Below are 23,766 nucleotides of genomic sequence, written 5' to 3' on the forward strand. Positions count from 1 at the left end.
TCCGGTGCCGTCCCCATAAGCCTAAGCCTCCCACCTGCACTCGTTGTCTCGCTCTTGGACACCGCGCCCACCAGTGTCCCCAGCACAGCGTTCCGGCAAAATGCCGTCGCTGTGCTGCTCCTCTACCCGCCGACCCTTCCGCTCATGTATGTGCCCAGCCCTGGTGCGTTCATTGCCAGGTAAACACCCACCCCTCCCTCGACCCCACTTGCCCCTTCCTCCTCGCTAAACAACGCGAGTGTGCCAAAGCTGCGTACCTCCGACGCCTAGCATTGCGCCGGGCCACGCAACCCACCCCCTCCTCCTCCTCTAATCATGAACCTCTATCGGCTCCGGCCACGTCACCACCAGGCTCCTACGCCGCCAAAGTTAAAGGATCCTCGGTTCAAACGTCCCTTTCCAGCGTTTCTTCCACTACACCACCCTCTCCATCCCTGACTGACGAGAGCCGCTCCTTCGACCTCCGGCTCGCTATGCTGGAACGCCAGCAGCGAGAGCAGCAGCGCATTTCCCACGACCTACAACAACAGATCCACGCCTTGACCCAAACCCTCCAGACAACCACCTCCTCTCTGACCTCCCAGCTTACCAAGCTAAATGAGCACCTTGCCACACTCACCACTCCCTCCTCCACCGCCCAGGTCGCCCCTTTGGCTGATCTTCTCGAAACCACCACACAGGCACACCACACTCGCTTGGTTCAGCTAGAGACATCGGTTCTGCAGATTCTTACCACCCTCCAAGCACAATCCAAACAATTGGAATCCTTCACTTCTACGCTCCAATCCCTGCATGAGTCAGTAGCCTCGGTTACATGAATGCGACAGAAGTCGACTACAGTCAACTTTTCGAGGGAAAGAGCAGGTTTTGAGAAGGAAAGGCACGACTCATCCTCTACTCTCCTCCTCGACGTTTTTACACTTTCCCTCAAAAAGTGAACTGGAGTCGACTTCTGTCGCATTCATGTAAACGCGGCTACTGCCCCCGCCAAAAAGAAGGAACGCGTACCCTCATGACCTTCTACCTCTACACTATCATAATGGCTTTTGGAGAGGACCTCGAGATTGTGCAGTGGAACTGCCGAAATCTGTGCCATAATAAGACCCCCTCCACCAGTATCTACTCGCCCGCCCCTCTCTGCCCCATTTTCTCCTTCTCCAGGAGACCCGGACGGCCCGCACTGTGTCCCAGGCTACCGCGCCTACCATGCCACTACAGCCACACCACTTGCGTCTATTTATGTACGTAGCGACGTGCTCGTGGAGCCGCTTGATATCCCCTCCGTCCTTCTTAAATATTTAGTTGGTGTGGTCTATTACCACCCTTCTTCCCGCGTCTCACTCGCCCTTTTGTCTTTCTACAACCCCCCTGTCACCTCCTCTTTATTTTCCGCCCTGGGCAAGTTCCTTCACTCTCTTCCTTCTAACTCCCATCTCCTCTTTGGTGGTGACTTTAATGCCCCTCACACACTCTGGGGCTACCCTCAAACCCTCAAACCCGGCCGCCTCCTCCATTGTCTGGCCCAGGAACGCCACCTCACCCTTCTCAATACTCCTGGCTCCCCTACTCGAGCGGGCACTGCCTCACAGCGCCCCACGACACCCGATCTCACTTTCTCTCGGGGTTCACTTTCATTTCACTGGCAAGTGACAGCCGAAACTCTTCTCAGTGACCACTTTCCTGTCCATATTTCCACCTCTCTTTCCCACATCCCTCGATGTCATCCGGTCACTCATACTGACTGGCACGCCTTCCGCGCTAATCTCGCCTCTGACTCCTTTCAATCCTACGACGACTGGACGTCGCGCATCACTGCAGTGCTCACGTCCAGTAGCCGTCGTGTTCGCTCTTGTCACACAGTCCCAGACCCATATCCTCACCTACTCCGTTTATGGCGTCGCCGTAAACGTCTTCAACGCTCCTTCCGCTGCCAACCCAACAATGCCCAACTTTCCTCCCGGATCACTGCTCTGCGGGCCGAGATCGTCGCCCACTGCGCCTCACTCGAGCACTCTCGTTGGAGTGCTCTTTGTGACCGTCTTGACTCTGCATTGCACTCGTGATCCACATGGTCTCTCTTCAAATCCCTACTTGACACTAAGCCTGCCCTTGCTCCCACTCTAGCTAAAGCCCTCACTCAAGGGACTCCCTCCGATGTTTTTGATCAGCTCGCTTCTCTCTATCTCCCGCCCCCTCTGGCACCCTCCTACCCGTTGTACTGCGGTGGACCTAACCCCGATCTGGACCAATCCTTCACTTTCCGGGAGCTCGAATCGGCTCTCGCTGCTAATGCTACACGCTCGGCTCCCGGTGAGGATGCCATTACATACACCACACTTCGCAACCTTCCTGACTGCTCCAAAGAATTCCTCCTTAAAACCTACAATGAGGCATGGGACAGCGGCTGCCTGCCCAGCTCCTGGACCTCCTCCCTCATTTCTATGATTCCAAAGCTGGGCAAGCCTCCCTCTCTCTTTAACCTCCGCCCAATCTCCTTGACATCATGTGTTGGTAAGACCCTTGAGCGAATGGCCCTGACTCGCCTCTCTAATTTTCTCGAGACGAGGGAGTTCTTCCCTCATTCTCTCATCGGCTTCCGACGCCGCGTCTGTGCACAGGACATGTTTCTGGTTCTCCAGCACACGTTTCTGTCACCTACCCCCACTCAAATTCACGCACTTGTGACCGTCGATGTTCGCAAGGCCTTCGACGGTGTTTGCCACGACCACATCATTTCCCAACTCGCCTCCCTAGACTGTGGCTCCCGCATGTACTGTTATATCCGCTCATTCCTCTCTAAACGTGTCGCTCGCTTTCGAGTCGACACCTATCTGTCCGACCCCCACAACCTCACCCGAGGCACTCCTCAAGGCGCTGTTCTCTCTCCTACCCTTTTCAATCTTGCTATGGCCCCTCTCGCCTCCCAGCTATAGCTGAAATTCCCGACCTGCATCATATATTTTACGCCGATGACATCACTCTCTGGTGTTCGTCTGGCTCTCCCGGTCACGTACAGGACACCCTGCAACGTGGCCTAGATCTCATCGACTCCTTCCTCACCACTGCTGGCCTCTCTCCTGCGCCTGAAAAAGCCGAGCTCCATCTTCTCAACCATTCCTCATATCAGCGCTCGCACAACCACTTCGTCTCTCTCCACCTTTCTGGCTCTCCAATTCCTGTCGTCACGCAGTGCAAAGTTCTTGGCTTTCCTTTGCATGCAGCCAAGAACGTGCAAGCCCTCCACCACGCTGTCACCACCTGCCACTCCGTAACTCACCTCCTGCGGCGCGTGGTCACTCGGCGCTCAGGTCTCCACGAGGCTCATGCGTGCCGAGTTGCCCACGCGCTGGCCCTCAACAAGGTCTTGTACTTTGCACCCTACGTTTCCTTCAATCAGACTCAACTTAACGCTCTTGAGACTGCCCTTGTGGGCCTCTACAAGGCAGCTCTCAACCTCCCTATCACTACCTCTACTGCCAAGATCTTTGCAACAGGCCTCTTTCATCCTCTCCGTTCTCTGCTCTCTCTCCATCATGACTCGCAGCTTGCCCGGCTTTCCCTTACCCGTCAGGGTCAGTGGTTACTGACTCAAGCGGGTATCTCGCCCATTCCCTGCGCCCCGTTTACCTCTCCTATTCCCACCCCGGCTCCCAATCTTCGGATCCTCCCCCTTCCGTCCAACATGTCCCCCGTTCCATTCCCCTCTCTTTGATACCCAGGGTGTAGCTTACACGGATGCCTCCTTCGTGGCTCCTCGAGGTTCCTGCGGCTACGCCCTGTACCACCCCCACCTGCCCGCTCCTGAAACTCACACCAGCGGGCCTTTTCTACGCCCTCCGGATGCATTGTCCCTCGAGGTCCTCGCCATTGCGCATGCCCTCCAGTCATTTGCCCTCCTTCCCTCTCTTCGAGAATACACAGCCTATCCTGACTCGCAAGCCGCTATACACCACATACAGAAACGCACCCTAACCCCTTCTCTTCAACAGGAGGTCGAACGAGCGGTCTCCGCATTGCAGCCTTCCATCGTTTTCCTCCGCTGGGTCCCCGGGGCATTCAGGGATTGACGGCAATGAGCTGGCCCATCAGCTCGCCCGCGGCACACTTTTCCGGGCACCATTGATCCCCTGGCCCAAGCCCTCGGAGGACGGTGGGAGAATCACCCTTCGCCGCACCATAAAAGAGGTCTACCTCGAGCTCCGCCTCGACAAACGCCTTCACCCTCCCCCTCATCCATCACTCACAGTGCCGGAGGCTCGCCTTCTTCGGCACGTTCAAATGAATGCAGTCATCACCCCGTCTCGCCTCTTTCTCTATCGCTATCGATCGGACCCTTCCTGTCCCAACTGCCCCTGTATTATCTATGCGGACCTTGCCCATTGCCTCTTCTATTGCCCGGCTGCTCAGCAGTCGGGTTCCTACCCCCCACCTTCTTTATCCATCACCACCTGGCTCGACTGGCTTGGCGCTGAAGGGGAGGAAGAACAGCGAAATTCTAGCGGCCCGTGCACTGTGCGATGTCAGTGCACGTTAAAGAACCCCATTTGGTCGAAATTTCCGGAGCCCTCCACTACGGCGTCCCTCATAGCCTGAGTTGCTTTGGGACGTTAAACCCCAATAAAATAATATATATATATACGTGTACACGCACGTAGTTATATATGTATACCGGGTGTCCCGGCTAAATGTAACCAAACGTTTGAAAAAGGCGAAGTGTCCTAGTCCAGTGAAACCAACTCAGGGTTGTTCATAGTCGCGTGGCCTAGTCTTGAGTATTTTTTTTGCTCTTCAAAGTTAATTCATTAGTTAAGTTTAATTAGCTAACTTTTTAATTAATAACTTCAGGAAGAAAGTGTCAATGCAAAAATTTTAGATGACCTCGAAAAACCGCTAGTAGTGCTGTTTCCGTCAAGTTACGATTTACGTAGCTTCATTTATTGGCCTTAAAAGAAAGTTGTCACGTGACCAGCTGCTCGCTCACTTCTCTGCCCCAATGTGCACCCAGAGTCTCATCGAGGAGAGGACTTCAGGAAAAATGGATTTTATTCTTCAAGGCGCGTCTTGGGACGTTGAAGTGGCACAGTAGTCATGTGGAAGCTTTTTTTTATTGTGCGGGTTATGGTTAAAGGCCGGTAAACAAACTAGTTTACGTAAATATTACTTTGCTGCAAATGTCTCAGTAAGCTGTTTCTCAAAGCGATCTACAACTTTTCCATTGACACTTTGTTTCTGAAGTCAATAATTAAAAAGTTAGTTAATTAAGCTTAATTAATTAGTCAACCTTGAAGAACGAAAAAAATACTCCAGACTAGGTTACGCGACTCTAAACAGCCCTCATTTGGTTTCAGACGGCTAGGACACCCCGTGTTTTTTAAAAGCTTGGTTACATTTAGCTGGGACACCTGGTATATAAGATAAAGTCACCAGAAATTGAAAAACATAACAGGATTTAATTCACGAAATTTCGGCTGGAGGACCAGTCTTTTTCGAGTGTATTACAGTATTCGAAACAAGCAGCTTTTATAGCATTCGCGAGGTACAGGAAAAAGCGTAAAGCACAAATACAAACAATGGTGAGGGGGGGGGGGGGTACGAAAAAAAAGAAAAAATCGATTACAAATCCGGGCACACCTAGCACGACAGAAACACCCATTGTCAGTTATCGACGATTCAGTCAAGAAAGCTTCAAAGCATGACCAGCGCGAACTCATAAATGGCAAAAAGCAGCCACGCCGGGACTCTCAAGTCAATCTTGTCCTTACACATTCGGCGTCAATCCCCAATGTTAATGCAGTTCTTAAGAAACACCACAACATCCTTCTACAGAGTGAAAGGATGAAAGAAGTCATCTCTGCTCCACCACGCGTTGTGTATAGGTGTGCAAGGAATATCCGTGATATGATAACATCGTCTGCAATCGGGAACCGTAGCTTCAGAGGATCTGCGCCATTCAATAAACCTAGGTGTAAACTCTGCCCGATGATGGAAACAACTACTAGTGCCAAAAGCACAGCGTCATCCTTCTTATTCCAGATAAAAGTTAACTTCTCATGCGACAGCGCTAATGTTGTCTACCTCCTGGAGTGTAGCACCTGTAAAGCTCAGTACGTGGGACAAACAGTTACACCGTTCAGAATTCGCATCAACAATCACAGATCACATGTGCGGACAAAGCCAAATCTCCTACTTTCAAAACACATAAACAACCTTGGGCATCCATTCGATAACTTTAAAGCTATTGTACTTCAATTGGGGTTCAAAACGCATTATGACCGCGAGAGCTGTGAATCATACCTGATTCACAAATTTAACACATTCTCAAGCGGCATCAACGAAACAGTAGGCCGGCTATCATGCTTACACCCTTAATAGAGTAGCAAATAATTATCCAAGACATGTTGATGGTAGAGACTGACAGATCGGGCGGCAGAAAACATAGCAAGCATTGCGTTTCTTCTCTTTTTTTTCCCATGTCACTTGTATTGTCACGTATTTAGTGGTTTTTTCGCCCCTTTTCTATTTTTTGTTTTCAATTGTTTTTGTATTGTATTGTCATGCATTGTATTGTCACGTATTTCTGTTCTGCGCGCGCTCACGCGCAGCGAAAAGATACATTTGTTTAACACTGAATAGTTCTGCAGTTCCAATTGTCTTACGGTACATTGTACTTGCGACTGACTGCAGTTGGTTTCTGGTGCTGTGTTTGTTGTTAGCCTTGTCTCTTTTTTTTCTTTTTTTTTGTGTATTGATTGCTTGTGTAACGATTCATTAGAAACTTGTGTTTTTTCCTAATGACCTATTTTGTATCGTGTTGTGCTGCCACAACCCTTCTCTGAGTGCGATTTTGCAAATTCTTGTGCAGTAGCGTTTTTTTCTTTTTTTTCTTTTTTCTGAGGTGTTTCTTTGACATTCCCGCGGACCACCATGCCAACTACTTTCTCCTGAAATGTTGCCTTCTCGCTGCGCAGCTGCCAAGCGATTCACGCTTGTCGCCGAAATTCGTTATGAGCTGCCACAACTTTTCTCTGAGTGCGATACAGTGTTGTCGGTAACGGCGTTACCGGTAACGCGTTACTTTTTTCGGTAACTTAGTAACGTACTCGTTACCATTTCGGAACTGTAACGGGTAACGTACTTTCGTTAACATTTTCCGGTAACGTGAGGTGTCAAGTTACTAGTTACTTTTTATTTCAATTGTCCCCCTCCGCCTGTTTTTCAGAAAAAAAAAAACGCCGAAAATGATGTTGCAAATAAAAAAAATCTACAGGTGCTCTCGACGACCCTTGTTGCAGCTCGCATGCATGCCAGAAAACACCTGCCCTTGACGACGCACTCAACTAGAAAAAAAAAAGCACGAACACGCATTCACACACTTGTCTTCACCCCCAAACCACTCACATACACAACTCTCTAAAGAGTGGACGCTTGCCGAGCCACCAATGGACCATTTGCAGAAATTTGTAAGTCAGTTTCTCCGTAAGCTTGTTTTCCAGCCAAAAGGTCTCGTTCCCAGGCGACACACTCGCATTCTTTGTGGAAGCAGTTCCCTCTTCTGAGTAAACTCAGGAATGTCGCCACTTTACTTCAAGATGGCCCCAAGAGAGCCGTCGAAAGAGTACAATGGTACTGCACAGAAAAGGGGATTGCAGTCAACCGGCTGTAGCATCGAAGTAGAGGAAAAAAGGAAATGGGTCTTTGTTAATTCCTGTGCTGGCAGTAGTGAGCTACCTCACACTAAACTTTCTAAAAATTTTCTGCTGACAACAATGTCGCTACACCTTCCTCCCGTCATAGTCATACCCCCCCCTCTAGCCAGATCAAGGAACAACGCACTCCCCACAGCAATGTGAGTAAGGACGGCCTCCCTCCTTTTCCTGCCAAGACTCTGTTGCAAGCAGAGTGCGACCATCCGGAGTTACCATTCGCTTGAAGAATATGAGCGTGTCGTCAGGGTTTGAGATCTTTTGGTTGGAAAACAAGCCTTGAAGAGAAGACGAGTTATAGCTAGTTACAGTTACAGCGAAGACGCACTGATTAAAATTGATGGCCATGGAGTAACGGCAAAGTAACGTGCGATACTTTGTTTCGGTAACGGTAACGTGTAACCTTTTTTTGTAGGTAACGTAAGGCAGTAACGCGTTCTTTTTTTCTTAGCGTAACGAGCAACGTATTTAGTTACTTTTTTTCGGTAACGCCTACAACACTGCTTGTGCAGCAGTTTTTTCTTTTCTTCTTTCTTTTTTTTTCTTGTTTTCTTTTCGGAGGTGTTTCTTTGGCATTCCTGCTGACCCCCATCCCTACTAATATCTCCTGAAATGTTGCCTGCTCGCTGTGCAGCTGTCACCGACATGAAGTAATGAGCCACACCTCGAGGGGCACTCCCCTGTCTTACTAAGAAAGCCGTGAGGTGGCGGCGAAAGAAATTTTCCTTTCCCCCGCTTTTATTTTTTGTCGTTCCCTCCTTCCGAACACCTGCATCCACGTTAGGGGACCGCCTTTTCAAGTTGTAACCGATTTTTTTATTTTTTTTCATGCCCCCCCCCCCTCCCCTCACCATTGTTTGCATTTGTGCTTTACGCTTTTTCCTGTACCTCGCGGATGCTATAAAAGCTGCTTGTTTCGAATACTATAATACACTCGAAAAAGGCTGGTCCTCCAGCCGAAACGTCGTGAATTAAATCCTGTTATGTTTTTCAATTTCTGGTGACTATCTTATATCGATCAATCAGCTGCCAAGAAATCATATATATATATATATATATATATATATATATATATATATAGTAAGAACGTAGACCAACGTTTGAAACGCTTGAAACAATTTATTGACGTTTCGACCGTGGAACGGCCTCCGTCAGAATGTCAGAATATATATATATATCTTCGCGAATGCCTATGCCATAATTTTTTTTAATTTTTCTCAATAACTACGTGTGTGCGTGTATTGCAAGTAACGAAATACCTTTATTTCAAATTCCACGAAGGACATTCCAAATGATTGAAGTCTTTCGCGGTCTGATAGAAGTGTCCGAGCACGTACACCATCTACTTCTTTTGGAAAAACTTCTGCAATTCCACAGCTTTCTTTTTACCGAAGGTTTGCATGAGCACATACCTACAGCATCGGATCCAAAACATGAAGTACGACGACTTACGGCTTTCACTTAACGACGAAAAAAAAAAAAAAGAGCCGAGTCATGCGACGGTCTCTTTTATTTCTCGTTTTTGCACCCAGAGATGAAAATGCTGCAGAGTTGCACATTTATGAGGGCACGGTGAACTAAAGAATTTTATCAATTTTCACTGTTTTTTCTTCAAATTATTATTGAATTATCCAGTACAATTGATTTATAATTTACCACGCTTTGTTTTTGTACGTGCTGCAGAAGATGTGACTAATATCTGAAACGTTGCCAGCAATAAGTCGCAGTGAATAATTGTTGGTGGCACACAAAACCCAGTTGTTAAAGCGTGCCAGAAGGCAGCGTACTCGCCTCCTTGTTATATATTCAACCTTTACAGTGCCAAAGCTGACATCCACAAATCGGCTCGAAATTTTATTTGTGCTGACGACACAGCCTACTTTTTACACCATGCAATGCTGCGGATTCAACTCAAAAGCTGGCCGCCGCAGTGGCTCAGCATAGTTATGGTGCTCGGCTGCTGACCCAAAAAACGCGGGTTCGATCCCGGCCGCGGCCGTTGCATTTCGATGGAGGCAAAGTGCTAGAGGCCCGTGTACTGTGTGATGTCAGCGCACGTTAAGGAACGCCAGGTGGTCGAAATTATCCGGAGCCCTCCTCTACGGCGTCCCTCATAAGTCGCTTTGTGACGTGAAACCCCACAAAAGCAAACCAACCCAAAATGGAAGCACGGTTCCGAATTGGCTGTATGTGCATCGATTAGATGCTTTCCATAATAACGCTAAAGAGACTGGTGACATTCAAGTAACCCTATTCTTTAATACATACCTATTTTAACCTCGCTGATTAAAGAAGAAGCGACTGGAGGAAACATTCATAAAAACTGTCGCCTTCATGCCATCAACACCATATACACTAGGGTTTTCAAACCTGATTGCCGCAATATTACTCGCTGCACTGATTTTCGCTCCTGGAGCTACCAATCCACCGGGTCTGAGGCAGGGCCGCACAGCGGATTATTGAAGAATAAGGGGACGCCCAGGGAGCGGTTGGTAACGTCAGGTAGAAAAAGCAGACCAGCATGCAATATGGTGGCAATCAGGTTGGAAAGGCCCATTGTTGAGCACAACTCGAGAACGAAGCGGCAAGCCCCCCCCCCCCCCCCCCCCCCCCCCCTCAAAGGAGGCCCTCCAGCCAATGGCATCGACCGATTTTCATGACGTTGAGGTGGTTAATCCCATGGCCTGGTAGCATGGCAGGAGATTAACTCTATAACACTGGGGGAATTAACCTAGTGTGACAGGGGATTATAAATTATAACAACGAATTAACTGCGAGGTCATTACAAACGGAGGACGCCATTGGTTGGAGAGCCTCCTTTGATGGGCATTCACCGCTTCGTTTTTCGAGTTGTGTCTGACTATAGTGACTTTACTGCCCAGTGATGTGATGCCTTAGATGCCTTATGAGAGCTTCGTCCACTATAGCCGGATACAACTCAGGAAAGAAGCGGCAAATGCCCCTCAAATGATACTCTCCAGCCAGTGGTGTCGAACAGTTGTAATGACGTCATGGTTAATCCGCTTTCACCTGCCAGACGTCGGCGATGCCACGCTACCAGGTACAAGGAGGTCAACTACGACGTCATGAGAACCTGTAGACGCCATTTTGAGGCCTCTTTTGAGGGGCATTCGCCGCTTCATTGTTGAGTTGTATCGACTGTAAACCTTTTCATAAAAAGGTCGAAGGGTGCCGGCACGTTGGACACTGGACTGTGCTTGTAGAACAGGAGAGTCGAGAACTAAGGTCCCCCAAACTCTCCCTAGTCCGTAAAAACCGACTCGTCCAAGGGTCATGGAATTGCCCACGTTCCATGTGGCACCTGCGCTCTAAGACTAGTGAACACTCTCCAGCCTCTCCAGGTTAGATTATTCCCTTTAAAGTATGAGACAGTAGACGCCTCTTCTCAGTTGGTAGAGCATCGCACGCAACAAGCAGGTGTCGTGCTACCGATGCCCAAGCGGTGACATGCTCTTTTACTGGCGGCAGCCCGCAATAGGAACTTGACTTGGAGCTGCAGAATCGGCCGTTGTCACCGTCTGAAGCAGCGAACGTGACTGGCTGAGGGGAGATGAAAGGCGCGGTAGCACTCAGGCACTCGAACTCGCGTCACGCAGTGTGGCGGGGACAGGTGTCGAACCGGAATTTTTTCGGGTTCGGTTCGGGTTCACGCCTTTCGGGTTCAGTTCCGGGTTCGGCTCCAGAGCAACATTCCGTTCCGGTTCGAACCGGTTCGGAGCTAGCCGAACCGGTTCAAACGGGTTCGAACGGGTTCAGACAAAAAAAGCGCTAAACGTAGACGGATTTTAATCAACCTTATTATGTTGTTTACTGTTCTGTGTGACACTTATATATTAAATGCAAAATTTGCTCAGCGTAAAATGTGGTCAGTGCACCTACTTCAGCTTGCTGTCCGCGGCAAAAAGATAGGAATTCACGGTAAGAGCCGCGAAATAAAGTTAACTCAAAATTAAAGTAAATTGGCTATGCATACTTTAGCATTCATCTGATGAGATATATAAGGAGAAAAGCTGGTGGATTTTGCATCTACAAAACCCTTCAGCCTGAGCAGTTTCTGAGACTCCGTCGCTCGAGTAATAGGTCGAAACTTGTGGGTCGGGAATCTCTCCTACGCAGCATACTTACACGGGAACCCTCTATGTCACCGTACACTATTGAGAGAGGAAGCTCTCCTGTGTCGGCAGGTATGTACAGAGAAGGCACTTTTTCTTCACCACAAAACCAACTTAGCAGTCAGCCCCCTCCCCATCTCCGGCACACCTCCAACGCTCATCTGAAGAGCTTATCCTGTTGGACACCGCCTTTGTAGCTCGCGTTGTACATCTCGGACCCCTAAGGTTCTGTGTCTCCAAAAACACTGCAAATCGTGGCTTCTCACCAGGACAGTGTAAAATTAAGACTTTGGCCTCTGCTCATGTCGTCGCCATCTTTAATTCTGACAAAAAGCGCATGATAATAAAATGCAAGCTTGGGTGGGTTGGTAGCACTTTTTTTCTGTACGGACATATTTAGCAACATCTTCGTTGCAACGTTGCACTGTGACACTGTTGCAAGTGCTGCATTGTGTGAAGAGAAAGGTAAATTAGTTACATAAATTTTGTGACCTTTCTGGGACGCTATCAAAGGAAGCTTATGCGTCAACCAAATTTTTTAATATGTTGATAGAGTTTGGTGAACCTGTCGTGTACTTTTGGCACGAAAGGACTATTTAACGGTGTCAAACCCAACCAAGAATCTTGTGTGAAGCCTCGGAGTAATCCGGGTAATTTCGGAGGAGCGTCGCACCAGCTGTAGCCAATGGGAGCAGGGCGTCGCGCCATATGCCGCCGAGTGGTTGTGGAGATGAAGAACGAGAAACGAAGATAGGCGATATGTAGTGTCTACTTCATGTTGTCCGTGTTTCCGAGCGCTGCAGTCTTCATAATGAACAACCAACATGCGCAATCATGCAGCTACCCTCATCGAGAAACGAGATTGTGTGCACTTGCAGATGCCAGAAAGATGAGGCGCAGAATTATCGCGTCGTTTCGCATGTCTACTCGGTTTAACTACTGTAAATCCCTATCACGTTTTTGTCCATCAACCAGATTTAAAGTTTTTATTTTTCAAAACCACAAACGACCCTTCCTGGCCGATTAAGTGCTCGTCTGTCTTTTCTGGACATGACCGTGAGAGAACTTTGCGCTGATACATTCGGTTTCCTCTCCGCTCTTCCTTGGAACACCTGTACGGCCTCTCGAAATGCAGATGGGAAATGTTCTGATCGGTAATTACTTCCTCCCGTAGACTTGCAGCCTTACCTAGCCTTTCTTGACAACGGTGTATTAGAGCGAGTTCAACGGATGTAGATTCAGTGTGCCGTGAAAACCTTTTTTGGACTTCAAAGCGTTTTTTGGACCAAACGCGTCAGTAGAAATACCTGTTTTGGACTTACGCGCATAGGCCGTGCATCGCTCCTAGAGACGTTTGTGCCACCGTCAGTGAATTGCTACCTGTGCTACCAATAAAAACTATTTATGTTCGTTTGAGAGAAACTTCAGGAGACTCTTAAAAAGGACATTAAGATCACGTCTTACACTATAACATTTCTTCCTGTGATGAAAGACGCCTGAAATTTCGTGTGAGCTTTTCATGGTAATAAGACTGCTTAGCGTGTAGAAAAGCCGCATGATGGATGAACACGCAGAACCACCGCATTCAACGAGGTCGCTGTTCAGAGTACAGTGCATTTTAGCGCAGGAGATATATGCTACGTAAGTTAAACCTCCAGACTGCCTGCCGTTTCTTCGTGTGCGCCTACCGGAATTTTAATACGCGGGCGGAATAAGGGAGTGATGGTGGCGTGAGAGCGCATGCCGAGATCGCTGAATTCGACCCTCTAAAGTAAGATACGAGGAGGTCAGGGAGGTCCTTAGTATTCCGTAAGACAAAAGAAAAACAAGCTTCGGAGATGGCCGAGTAGATTAAGCCTGATGACATCGTCATCATCATCATCACCAAAGGCGTCAGAAAATCGTAGCTTCCCTGTTGCGCCGCTACTGGTTCGAATCCGAATAGGGGTTGAGTGTTTAATGTACGTGTGTAAATGCGCGCGCGCGCGCGCATATGTGTGTGTGTGTGTGTGTGTGTGTGTGTGTGTGTGTGTGTGTGTGTGTGTGTGTGTGTGTGTGTGTGTGTGTGTGTGTGTGTGTGTGTGTGTGTGTGTGTGTGTGTGTGTGTGTGTGTGTGTACACTTCAAATCACGTAGACCGGCGGTCGCCAGTGACATTAAATCGCAAGTACGGGAAGGAATGAAGGAATCCTTAGTTTGTTTTCTACTTTCTGTAAGTTCATTTTTTCGCCAAACTAAGATTAAGAAAAAACATTACTCCGCTATGCTTTCTTTGGGTTGAAGAACTGTTAGTTTTTTTGTGTAGTTCACTCAACGTGCAAGCTACTCCTCTTCAACATTCTTGAGAGCTCACCTGCGTGCACGGTATTCCCCACCCCCTGAAAAATATATCTCTGCACGGTTACATGGCCGTGCAAATTTCACAGCATTGTCATTCAAATTTTCTTCCGAGGGTGTAGAAATCCAGCAGCTGGACGTTAACAGTGTGTGCTCTTCAATTCTAGACAGCACTGGAGGTCGCCCATTTACACCAGCACCTTGGCTGTGATGCATCCTGGTAAAAAAAATTACGCGTCAAAAAAAAAGATGCACTGCGGGTAGTGCGGCAGTAGAGCAGCCCGATTAATTTCGACCGCTTGGGGTTCTTTAACATGCACCAAAGCCTCGGTATAGGGGCGCCTCCACGGCAGGGGCCAAACCCACAACCTCGTGTTGAGCTTACCCACTGAGCCACCGCGGCGTGTAACCGCACATGTCGATGTGATTAAGCTGTAAGCAGCGCGCTCGATTCGCTCCAAATGTGACGAAGTTAAGAACGACAGAACGAAGAAACCAGAAACTATGCTAGTCAACAAAGGGCACGGCCTTCTGGAGAAAAGTTCTGCTGTGGGACAGCTGGTCTGCGCCAGCGGGCGCAGAAGAGTTAAAAGTAGCGGTTGCACGAGAACACTACGGCAAAACTGCTGGTTAGAAAAAAAAAGTCCTACACTCGTCACTTCCCTCGTTCGTGTCGGGTACACAGCAGGGTTGACATCAGCGAAATTTTTTGGAAAGATTGTTATTTCGGAAGCACTTTTCCCAGCGCGCACTGTTCTGCATCTGAATACTATAGCTGTGGGCCGGCCGGCAGCGTTTAATTCTGGTTCCAGCCTACCTGCAGAATAATGCTTAAGCTCAAGAAACCGCTGCAGTGTCAACAACGCCTTAAGCAAATGCACGGGAACGATCTTGGCAGATGTGGGCAATATAAAATGCCGGCAGCCATAAATAACCCGTGCCGCCGCCGGGTATATACGTCAACTCCGAAGTCCACCCATGTACAGGCAAGGTCGGGCAGGACGTGAGATAAGGCATAGCTTTTTCCCTCCTGGACTGCGTGCACAAACTGGCAGGCTGCTCTTTTCTCTACCGTTGCGGTCAGACTGCGCGCACAAAATATCCAGGCGTGGATGCCGAACCATGAACTGCTGTCCGCTACTTTTTGCCCTCATCGGTAAGGACCGGTTCCCAATAACGTCGTGCAGCGAAGCGAATCGGTAGTTGCAGGGGAATCGTCGTTCTTGTCCCGCAAGTCTCACGTTTACGCGGCTTAGAGGATTATCACATGAATGCGAAAAAGTATTGAGTATAGGTATGAATAGTTAGGGAGGTAGGTGAGTATGAATGGAAAAGCAAATATATTTTGGCAGGCTATATAGACCTTTCGACAGCACCACGTAAGGACCATGAGACGAAACAGAACTATGCACAGGTCCCGTCTCATACCCCTTCATCTGCCTCATTTCGCACTGTAAGCTTCGGCCGAATTCTGTCTCAGAAGCAGTGATTGACTGCATCTTGTGATGTTTGGAGCAGCTTACGCATTCGCATTTTCCTCTCTTTTTCCAGGCTGCGCAAGCTACTCTGCCAGCCTCCTAACAACGGGCTCTTCGCACCAAACAACCACCGACAGCTCTGGGAACGAACTCACGCTTGTCGTCGATCGCAGCGCCGGGGGCGCCACACTTGGCCAGCATATTGCGAGCAACACCCCCAGTGGGCAGTCGGCTGAGCCTCTTCACCGCACCACTGTGCCGGGCCGAAATTCGTCGACTGCTGTGACGGGACAGCAGAGGGATGCGCTGAATACGGCGTCTCTCGCTTCTGCCACACGGTCACCGGCGCCGAGCTCGTCACGTCCGACGCCAGGCCAGGCTCGCGGTACGTTGTTGCAGACGCGTGGCTCATCATATCCATCCAGCACTACTGCAGCAAACGCTGCAGGTGCCACAGCGTCCAGTTCTCGTCACAGCGAGAACACGGCAACCCTCTCAGACTCAACGCTATGCCCTGAACCCGCGAGCGTCCAGTCGATGTCCTCAAGCATGACACTGTCTCGCTCGAGCGATGTGCTCAACAATACAAACACAACATCCACGAAGGTTCCCAATGTGCCAACCGAGACGAGTCTGGACAACAGCTCGACTTCGCTCATGTCGAACGAATTTGGGACCGTTAAGACCGACTCCCTTAGCACCAACGTTCTAACATCAACAAAAGACGCGTCAACGTCGACGTCGCTGGAGAAGCCTCGGAGCCGCCGAAGCAAGGGAGCGATATTCGCCACTGTCATCGGTGCCGCTGTGCTTCTTATGGGCGTCATCGTTATGGGATTCTGGTTCTACAACGTACGGTAAGCATAGCTAAGCTTCACTGGATGAAGTTTTCAGCAGTCATATGCCTTTAAATGCGTGATGTGTGCTACTATTTCGACTTGCGCGCTGAAAGATATATCGGGGGATTATTTTTAACCTTTGCAGATTCTAAAAACTGTGAGAGATACGTCTGTGCGTTCTGCACAGGTGGATTGCACAGCAAAAGGCGGACATTACGTACGTGATCGCGCTCAACTAAAATACAGTTAATTTACTAAAGTTAACTCATTGACTTTTTCATTTTTGATTTAGGGGCAAGATTATATTGCGAAATTGAAGCCCATCAACTTCGAAAGTGAGCCCAATTTATAAATTTTCTTTATCGGCAATATGGTTCGAAATATAGAACGTCAAAATTGCGCATTTCAAATCTCGTTGAGTTGGCTTTCTCACGTTGCATAAGTATAAAATGGTGTCGCTAGGCGTTCTGTCCTCGCCAAAATCACGCTAACTGCTTCTACCTCATATAATACACAAATGGCGTCAGTACTTGCTGCATTAGAAATGCGAGCGACACCATTTTATAAATATGCAATGTGGAAACTACAGCTCAACGAGGTGTGAAATGCGTATCTTTAACGTTCAATATTTAGATCCACATTGTCGATAAAGAAGATTTAAAAACTGGCAACCTTCAGTGTAGACGACCTTCAGTCTTGCAATATAATCTTGATAGTTGATAGTTCAGGGCAACTGTGTGTCTCGTCTGCTCTTAGTCCGTCGCCTGCAGCGCTGCATTTTTTAGTATGTTAGACCATCTTGACCAGCAGTACACCGTGCTCAATATAGCCTTGCCCTTTAAAATAAAAAATAAAAAAATGATCCCCAAATCAATTCTCGGAAAACATACCAAAATCGCCGAATTTTTTTAAGTAGTCATAATTTTTTTATGTATTTCTTGTTCTGAAAATAGTATATTACTTCATTGGTATCTGGTTAATGAACAAAAAAAAGCTGATCTTGAGGACGGCTTTTCCTCAGTGCATGTCATAGTGATGGGCTACAACGTACCGAAATGCGCCGTATTTATTTGATCCAATACGCTAGTGACACACTGCAGAGTGCATAGACATTGCTTCGTCCTAACAGAAACAAGGTTTCATCATTAGTAGTTAACGTGCACAGCCCAGCGCGTCACCGTTGATCGTCGCCATCGCTTTTGCTTTCGTCGTCATTTAAAGCCGTCTGCAGCTCGCAAACGAAGTCAGAGTCGCTGTCGGAAATTAAAGTTTGGATCGCCAGCAACACTGCTGTCAAGAACTGCTCCAAGAAGCAGGTCTTCTTCTCTCGACATCGCCGCCGCATGCATTCCTGTGTGATGAAATGACGGTTGTCAGGCTTAAAACACGCGCTAAAGGCGACAAACGCGTTTTGTTCGTGGACACCTAAAACCCTTCAGTGCAAGCAACGCAACTGCCGGACGCAACTCGTCTTTGGCGGTGGCAGCAGCGCAACATCGGGCCGGACGAGCGTGAAGTACTCGTCATTGACGATATTGGTGCACTGTCAACAAAAAAACACCCAAATGGAAGTCAATGACTTGTCCTCTAATGCACACCCAAAAGGAGATTTTATTTACTCCATATAAATGGAGTATTTTATTTACTCCCTTATACAGGGAGCTATTTAGGAGTACAAGGGAGTAAATTTTTTACTACCCATAGAAATGGAGCCCAAAAATGGCATCATGTTTATTTATCCTCACTCAGACTAACTTTAACAGCAGTGACAGCGGCGGAAACGGGCAGTAGCTGCGCGGACCGCCGGCAGCCCAACTTGGGAAACTACGCAGCTCCAATGTGACCCCGCGTCACGCATTCTTTTCGTTGTCTGCAAGCCCAGTGGCGGCGTATCGGCGGCAGGAGTCGTCTGCTTTTACTGTACGAGTTCGTTTGGTTGGTCATGTTCGTAGATAAAGGGGTGTAACATTATAATCAATAGTTAAAAACTGAAAAGGAGACGCTGGGTAGTTTTCACGGTCATGCACCATGCTATATTGGACTAAAAACCAGAGCAGAAAATTTGAAAATGAAAACACCCCTGATGGTAGTTTGGAATGCAAATGTTTGCTTTCATGTTCACTTCATTAAGGCTTGGATTTTCAACATGACTGAGGAAAAATGTAGCCTCATCAGCTCAATCAAGAGCTCAGCATTGAAACTATGTTCTGGAACGCACTATAATCTGCTGCAACACATTGCGAGAACCACACTGAAAAAGCCTGCGAGAATTAGGCCTAAGCGGGGGCTGTAGCAGGGTGGCGACACTAACAAAACAAGGTATGGTTAGAGCACTAGAGGCTTCACAGGAGCAGTTCAGTTATGTAGCTTACTGTAGCGGAAAACGGCGACAAGCCGATATATTGTACCGCGGCAGGCGCCCGTGAAGGAGCAGAAGTGAGCAGAGATCCAGGGACGATAGTAACCAAGGGGTCATCACTCACCGCCATCATCAGGCGACTGACCAGAAGCAGACGAGACGTTAGATGGCGGGGCGGATTGCGCAAAATAGTGTTTTTTTTTACTCTATTGAGGACTTGGGGTGCATTGAGACCAAGAAACTCCATTCAAAAATGGGAGTTTTAAGGAGGAGATTCCTTCTTTGTGCCTCATTACTGAGTGCAGGGAGTAAAATAGGTCATTTAGCACATTTTTACTCCATATTGATGCAGTAAGTTTTTCCGAATATGGAGTTTAAAGGTGGACGCCAACCATTTAAACTCTCATTTATGTTCATTCTTGTTTACAGTGTACATATCCCACGAGGAGTACAGCTTAGGGTTCGCAGTTAAATGGTTAATTTTAATTAATTGTATTTTAGCTGAGCGCTACCACGTGCGTAATGTCCGCCTTGCTGTACAATCCACCTGTACAGAACGAACCGACGTGCCTCTCAGTTTTTAAAATAAGAATCTGTAAAGGTTAAAAAAATCACCCGATATTACATCGGGCGTATTGTTGATATTTATGCTGTTAATTTATATACTGGCAATGGCTGTACAACATCCCACCCCTCGTCCCTAGAGTGCGCCCCTTCCCCTGGGCCACCTGCAGATAGCACAAGTACCAGAGCACGCTCCGGTGCGCAAAGACCAGTGCACAAAATACCGCAGCCACTGAATGCATATCTGCCTTAAACACAAGATGAGCGCAGGGAAAGCGGTAGGTGCAGTTGCCACTGAACGGAACTGGTATCTAATACATCGTTCAACCGCCAACCAGTCACAGTGGCGCGCCCCGCAGAAACCTCTCGCGACCAATCACTAATTTAACTGCCACCTGCTACGGTGGGCAATTTCCTCACAATCCAGTGGGCAAGCTTCATGACGCCATAAGGTCACGAAGTTTAGGGCGGGTCTTGAAACATGACCCCTCTAACTTCTTTATTTGCGAAACATATAAAAATGCAAGAAAAAGCATTAAACAACAGTCTAGTTGGAGGCTCCGTGCTTAGCACGTATTTCAAGAATACCTAGGCTTTAACGGAAACCCTTCCGTTGATAAGTAAGGTCTTCGAGTGTAATCTCTGTGTGAGATCGCTTCATTCAAGTTAGTTATTGAATTTGTCTGTGTGATCTCGTTTCTGTAACTCGCAGTTTTCACGATTGTAAATTTTGTAATTACATTTCTTCGTTATATCATCTGCATCATCGATCGTCTCCTTCTACATCACCGCCGAACCACGTTTGGAGAGACCTGAGCCCCTCCCCCCCCCTCTCCCGAAGAAAGGCAACAGACCATCTTTAAAAATTTAGGATTTCCTTAGTGAGCACCAGGTGACCATCGGCCTTCGATCCAAGTTGATTACGCTTCCAACGGTCGAAGCCATCCCTTCGATGGCAACCCTGGAGCATCACGTTGCTACGAGATACTACGAGTGTTCTTAGTGTCCTGGCTGAACAAGTGAGCGTCCCACCTATAGTGGACTATGGTACCACCCCGCTCAAGCGTCACGGTCACCGCATGTGCCACGGAAGCCAAACATCGAAGGCATCATCGAAGAGAACATGGATTTGCTTCTAGACCGGGAAGTCGGCCTCGCAAGAGGCGTCGCATATTTTCGCAATGGCCAAGCTGAAGTGCTGCTGACAAACTTTGGCGAAGAATACCGACACCTCAAGAGAGGCACGATGAATTTCTCGATGTCACCGTTACGAGATGCCTTCGCCCTCTCCGACTCATCCGGAAAAGACCCGCTCTCCCAAGACCACACGTCTACCTTCGACATCAACCCAGCGCTGCCTGGGCACAGAGAAGAACAGAACCGCAGTCTCCTTCAGTGTTTGGACACTTCGACGAAAACGCCGAAACCGAAATTCATAAAGACGCAAGAAGCGTGGGTCTAGGCGCCGTTCTCGTCCAGAAGCAGCAAAGCCGCAAGAAAGCAATAGCGTACGCTAGGCGCTATTTGTCAAAGGCAGAGGTGGCAGAGGCCAACTATTCCAACTAGAATGTTTCCGGTGGCGCAACCGCCTCCGCCGGCGGGGCCTCGGGCTGCAGAAAGATGCGGCGGCGCTGCAGTCGACCGCACTTGACAAATTCGCATTGTTTTTTTTGTTTTTTTGAGGAAAGGAAACGGCGCAGTATCTGTCTCACATATCTCGGTGGACACCTGAACCGCGCCGTAAGGGAAGGAAGGAAGGTGGAGTGAAAGAAGAAAAAGGTGCCGTAGTGGAGGTCTCCGGAACAATTTTGACCACCTGGGGATCTTTAACGTGCAATGACGTCGCACAGCACACGGGCGCCTTTTTGCGTTCCGCCTTCATCGAAACGCGGCCGCCGCGGTCGGGTTCGAACCCGGGTACTCCGGCTCGGAAGAGGAGCGCCTCAACCACTGAGCCACCGCAGCGGCGCGCCACCATCGTCTTGCCGCGCACAAAGCAGCAAAGGAATAGTTTTGCTTCCTAAATTTCTAGTCTTCCATTATTTCGTGGTGGTAGTTAATTCTGCCTGCTAAAATGCCGCGCATAGAGCAGCTGCAGCTGTTTTATGCGTGGCACAACCGATATTTCGGAGTCCAAAAGTTCGAGTATTATACTAAAATGATGCCAATAGTATGGAGATATTTTTTTTTGACGGAAAGCTCGTTCTTTCAGCCTAATATAGGCGCGCGCGGTAATCGCTGTCACAACCAACCGACTATTCGCCACCGTTAAGGTACTGCCGTGAAAAGCGCTATCTAGGATTTAAACGGAGTCAGTCGGACGGATTGACTTAGACAGGCTTCGCTATTTGTTGTTTATCGTTTCCACTCGAGATAAGGTGACGCTCTTTGTTGCCATCGACGTAGCCTACATTGAAGAGCGCACGATCGCGTTGAAAACAGACAGCTGCAGTGTCCGCCGCGGCACCGCGGCTTAGAGTTGTACAAGTACTTAGAGTTGCGCGTTTGTTTTCCCTGGGCCGCTCGCGCCTCTATTCGCCAAACGCGATCACATGGTTGAAAAGCATCCATGTATTGCGGAGAAGCCAACTCCTCTGCATCGTTTAGCACCGGACCGTTGCCGACAGTAAACTCTTACACCTACTGTTTTCATGCTTGCGGAATTTTTCTTTGTCCCAAAGCAATAACACACAGTTTTATCACAAGTGCTCGCTAATTTGTTAAAAAGGAAACGTTTGTGATTTGTGGCGTTTACAACAGATGGCGCCACCCATTCACATGGCGAGTATTTTGTTCATCTCATTGATAGGCCTTGGTACAGCCGGCGCATTACTAGCAAGCTATGACATTCAGGCAGGAGCCCATTCACAATACTACTTTTAGGTGCAAAGCACCGGCCCAGGTGAAATTCATTGCTTGTGTACTAGTGTGATGCACTCACAGCTCACAGACATGTGCTCAACTCAAAAAAGATATGCTCACACTCGACCTCCGCAGCCATTTGGCACCTGTGCATGCTGCTGCTGCTACAGCCCAAATCAGTACTGTTCTTCATCACCACATGGAAATTCAACAGTGTTCTCCTTATTTTTGGCCCAGGTGGAAGCTGAACCGAGACCGCTCCCTTCTGAGAAATGCCGAGGCTCCAGACACTACACCAATACCGTTCAGTGTTGTCTACTACCAGAACGACGGCACCCAGGATTTGGGCCTTCACCGGAACTAATGTGCACAGACTGATGGAAGCTTGTGCAGCAAGCAGGCGCTTTGTGTTGTTCAATAGACACCTGCCACCAAGAGCAACAAAGATGCAGCAGAACTCTCAAGGGTTTAGCAAAATGGTAGGCTGGCTTTAGCAGTGCAATGCTGATTAAAAAGCACCAAGGCTGTTGCATTTACAGTTAATTGAGTTATGTCCATCAAAATGAAATACCACAATGAATCAGCTTTCAAGATAAGCGTTAAAACCTTCTTAAACTCCATAATTCTCCTGTAGCTGCGACAGTATAAACAGTTTCTTAAAGTAGTACAGACAGCAAATTTTTTCTTTGGTGTTTTCTTCTCCCAAATGATGCGTTGGACATTAGTATACATGGAGCACCATAAGGTGTTCATCTACGGCCACTAAATAATTTATAATTTAATTTCTTCTCGAGGCTGTTTCGGTTTCATCAATCAAAAGTCGTGACATGTAGTTGCTTAGGTCGTGTGAGGCATGAAAAAAACTGCAATATAACTGCTGATACATTGTTTGTTGTCATTCCAGCCCTTTAAGCAGGCTGGCTTATGTGTTTCAGTGGCTTGAACTATGTATGTGAACTACGTTATAAAACACATAAATGCCTCCGAAAACAGAAGATTGGACAGCAGTCGCCGTAGCTCAGTTGGTACAGCACTGGACGCGAAATTTGGAGGTCGTGGGTTAAGATTCTACCAGCTGCACTCAGTTGTTTTTTCTTCTGCTTTCTTACCAATTATCTTTAGCAAAAAAAAAAAAAGATTACACTATTAATCTCCAATCATACACACCATAAAAAAAAAAAATCCCCTATGCTCCTTGGTTTTGGCGACTACTGGACCCCATCATGTACGATTATATTGCAGTTTTTCCGTGCCTCACACAACCTAAACACCAACTACACATCACAGCCATCATTCGATCGATGAAACTGAATCCAAAACAGCAGTGGTTAAGGTGCTCGTCAATTGAGCCGGAGTACCCAGGTTCGAACCCGACCGCTGTGGCCGCATTTCGATGAAGGCGAAATGCAAAAAGGTGCCCGTGGGCTGTGTGATGTCAGTGTACGTTAAAGATCCACAGGTGGTCGAAATTATTCCGGAGGCGTCCACTACG

General features: G+C 48.1%; 1 protein-coding gene across 2 annotated transcripts; it reads left to right on the forward strand.

Moving 5' to 3' along the window:
• The first annotated feature begins 983 nt into the window (after nucleotides 1–983).
• Nucleotides 984–22,817, forward strand: LOC149352314 (uncharacterized). 2 transcript variants are annotated; one of them, XM_089581485.1, is made up of 3 exons: nucleotides 984–1,241; nucleotides 15,724–16,507; nucleotides 22,512–22,817. In XM_089581485.1, the coding sequence occupies exons 1-3, from the start codon at nucleotides 1,013–1,015 to the stop codon at nucleotides 22,636–22,638; spliced, it is 1,140 nt and encodes a 379-aa protein (XP_089437611.1). In that variant the 5' UTR covers nucleotides 984–1,012; the 3' UTR covers nucleotides 22,639–22,817. The 2 variants fall into 2 exon arrangements, with proteins under 2 accessions (XP_089437611.1, XP_089437612.1); XM_089581486.1 differs by lacking the exon at nucleotides 984–1,241 and adding an exon at nucleotides 15,171–15,328.
• The last annotated feature ends 949 nt before the right edge of the window (nucleotides 22,818–23,766 follow it).

The sequence above is a fragment of the Amblyomma mixtum genome, chromosome 3, assembly GCF_055824585.1.
Source record: "Amblyomma mixtum isolate Tamu chromosome 3, ASM5582458v1, whole genome shotgun sequence".
Taxonomy (NCBI): Eukaryota; Metazoa; Arthropoda; class Arachnida; order Ixodida; family Ixodidae; genus Amblyomma; species Amblyomma mixtum.